At 37.9% G+C, this 3,457-nt stretch overlaps 1 protein-coding gene across 1 annotated transcript; it reads left to right on the top strand.

Moving 5' to 3' along the window:
• Positions 1–2,485: 2,485 nt before the first annotated feature.
• Positions 2,486–3,103, top strand: LOC110099359. The gene has a single exon (XM_020826477.1). It carries the CDS (start codon positions 2,486–2,488, stop codon positions 3,101–3,103), a length of 618 nt encoding a protein of 205 aa, XP_020682136.1.
• The last annotated feature ends 354 nt before the right edge of the window (positions 3,104–3,457 follow it).

Below are 3,457 nucleotides of genomic sequence, written 5' to 3'. Positions count from 1 at the left end.
CTATCCAAAAGTAGAGACCCTAATTAGGGCATCCTCATTAAAGTAGCCGTCATTATGCAAAACACATCGTCTGGGATGATTTTGTATCGGTCAGGACGATAGGCTCAATTCAGAAAGAATCTGTCACCATATCTATTTAGAAATAACCTATTTTTGGACATCGTCCAGGTGGATCGTCCAGGACTATAAAATATCGTCCAGGACGATCCAGGTCAATTTTACCAAAATTTCTCTGAAATTTAAGTAAAGAAATTATGACTTGATTTCATGATCAAATCGGCCTGGACGATCGCCAGATCGTCCTGGCCGATATGCTGGACGATTGGTCATCGGATAGCTATTTTTCAGGGCGATGTCGAGGACGATATTCCATAATTTGTACTGATCATCCAGGATGATATATTATCATCCTGGATGATATGACCAAACTTCTTTTGATCGTCTCAAATCATCCCAGCTGATTGGGCTTAAATTGTACTGATCATACAGGATGATATTAGTATCATCCTGGACGATAAAGTCGGCAACTTGCATCAATGAGCTCATTTTGAGATCTTTTATTTAAGCTATGACATGACACTTGGTAAGATGTCTTTGGCAGCCATTGTAGCTTCGTTCATTTGGGAGAAACTTGAAGAGAAAGCTTGAAAGGGAGTAAGGAAAGGGTGGAGTTTGAGAGAGGGAGAAGATCTTGTGAAGGGGGACTCAAGGGAATGTGGAGGGGGTTCCATACGGTTCCTCCGGCAAGCTCGCACCTGAATACGGATTCAAGGCTTGTCTCGAGGGAAGTTCACCAAAAAAGAAGATCTCTTTGGTGTCAAAAGACGCAACGACTCCGCCGCACCAGGGAAGGTGGAAGTGATTTTGTAAGAGCTTCTCTGCCTAGCTGTGGGGGCTAAAGGAGAGACACTTGTTTTAGTGCAATACTTGGAGGGTGCCTCCAAGAAGTGGATGTAGGTCAAGGTTTGATCGAACCACTATAAATCCGGTGTGTTCTTTCTTATTATTGCTTCCGCATTTTTTTCTTCCGCACTTTGATTTCTGTGGTGATTTTGGTTTGAGTTTTATCTTTGATTTTAAAGTTATCCAATTCACCTCTCTCTTTCTTAGCCTTGGGCTAGTTCATGAGGGCTTAACATCCCTAACTAACTTTCAAGTGGTATCATAGCACTTTCTAGTATCATCTGAGCACTTTCACATGGTATGTTAGGGGCCATGTGGTGGGTTTGGATAAATGGTTGGCTCCAACTTCATTAAAGGGTATTTCAGCTCGCTTATGGATAAGGTTACCAAACTTACACTTACAATGTTGGGATGACATCAACATTTGTAGAATAGCATCTAAAGTAGGTAAGCCATACTTACTTGATGGAAACATGTTCCAATGGGGAAGAAGAGAATATGCTAGAGTTTGCATTCGAGTTCCCTTGAATGAGAAACTTCCATTTTGAGTTTGGGTGGAGGGATTATCTGAAAAAAATTTCCAGAAAATTGAATATGAAGATATTGCTAAATTATGTTATAAATGTGGAAGAATAGGTCATTCGTTAACTTAATGCAAGGAGTACAAGAAGAAGGATGTGAAATGTAGTAGAGATCCTAATTCAATAGGCATGGATGGGAAACTTTCAAATTCAATGGTAGCAGGATGTTCAAATCATGAAGAAAAAGAATCTAAATATGGGTCGTGGCATCAAGTAAACTATAGAAGGAAGGGAAGGAGATATGGAATTATTGAAAGGCATAAACAAATTACTAAATAAGTTTTGGTTCCCAAAAAAAACTCTAAAATGGTTGAGAAAAAAGAAACTATTCCAGATAAAGTTTATAATCCAGCTCAGGAAGAACCATTGTAAATTAAGAAAGATCTGGAGCAGCATGTTGAAGTCTTGGTCAGAGCAGAAGTTAATGAATCTCAACCTGAATTGGCTCAGGTTTTAGCTCCAAATTTTATTGTTCCTACAATAAACAAATTTGGTATTTTATCTGATATGGAAAACAATAATTTGAATGGCTATGTGGAAGAGTTGCATAATAAAGAAGTTGAAGAAGGCAAAATTATAGAACTGGAACAAGCTGTTATTGAAAGCAGTTAAATAAAAGATCAGGAGCTGAAGGCTTTTTCTGAAGATTCTAGCAAGGGTGCTTCCCGGGAGACGAAAGAAGTGGAATTCTCTTCTTCATGCAAGAAAGGCAAATTACTTAAAGAGCTGAAATCCTTGGGATCAGGTAACATTGTTAATTACAACAGGAAAATGGAGGTTGGTAGAAGTAAAAAAGGTGGGGGCCCTTCCCCATTTATTAAACAAAGACTTCATTAGCTTTTTGGAATTGTTGAGGGGCCAAGAAGAGATAGGCTGCTCTATATCTCAAGGAATTTGTTAGAGACAATGATGTTTTATTTGTGGGACTAGTTGAAACTAAAGTTAGTTCACTGGATAATCTACATATTTTGGGTTATCTGAGAGATAAATGGGAATCTTATATGGTTCCTTCTGAAGGACTTTCGGGAGGCGTCTTAGTTATTTGGAGGAAGGATTTGGCATCATTTTCTATGTTGGATGTTTCTTCTCAAGTTATTACTGGAAATCTGGAAGTTATAAATAGAGGAAGTTCGCTTGTCTCCACGGTTTATGAGAGCAGAAATATGCTGGATAGGAAGTCTTTATGGGAGAATTTGGAGAAGTTGGATGCTGGTTTTAAACTGACTGTCATAGGGGAAGACTTCAACTATATATTGTCTCAGGAGGAGAAGAGAGGAGGTAAGAAATTTGTATTTTCTCAAGGAGCAAAAGATATGAAGATGTTTATGAGCAATAATGACTTTCATGAAGTTGGGTTTATAGGACCCAAATTTACTTGGTGCAACAACAAATCTGGAGGAGGCCACATCTTAGAAAGACTTGATATATGTCTTATAAACTCTAATGCAATGAATGCTATTCAGTTAGCCTTGGTGAAGCATTTGTCACGCATTGCGTCAGATCATTGCCCAATCATTTTGGAGGTGTTCAAACCAGTGAAGTCACATTACAAAGATATATGTTTTGAAGATGTATGGGTACCTTTCCATAGAGCTGATGCAATTGTAGAGAAATATTAGAAGAAGGTTAGTGAAAGTGATCCAGCAACCTCTTTGAACTTGAAGTTTAAAAGAACTCTAAAGGCTCATTTTTATTGGAGCAAGGCTAAATTCAAAATTCAAAATGTATTAAGAGACTCATTGAAAAAAGAAATCTTTGATCTTCAATTAGAAGAGGCTGAAGGAATGCTTAATGAGACAAAATTGCTAGTTCTCATATCTAAAGTCAATAAAATGAATTGTACTTTGGCCAGGCTAAATATTTGGTGGAAATAAAGAGCTAAAGTGAGGTGGTTGGAGGAGGGAGATGCAAATTCTTCTTTCTTTCACTCATTTGCAAATGCTAGAAGAAGTTCTAACTGGATTAAACATATT

Source organism: Dendrobium catenatum, unplaced genomic scaffold, assembly GCF_001605985.2.
Source record: "Dendrobium catenatum unplaced genomic scaffold, ASM160598v2 fragScaff_scaffold_1580, whole genome shotgun sequence".
Taxonomy (NCBI): Eukaryota; Viridiplantae; Streptophyta; class Magnoliopsida; order Asparagales; family Orchidaceae; genus Dendrobium; species Dendrobium catenatum.
The sequence above is the reverse complement of the archived record's forward strand: the minus strand, read 5'-3'. Positions and strand labels throughout refer to the sequence as shown.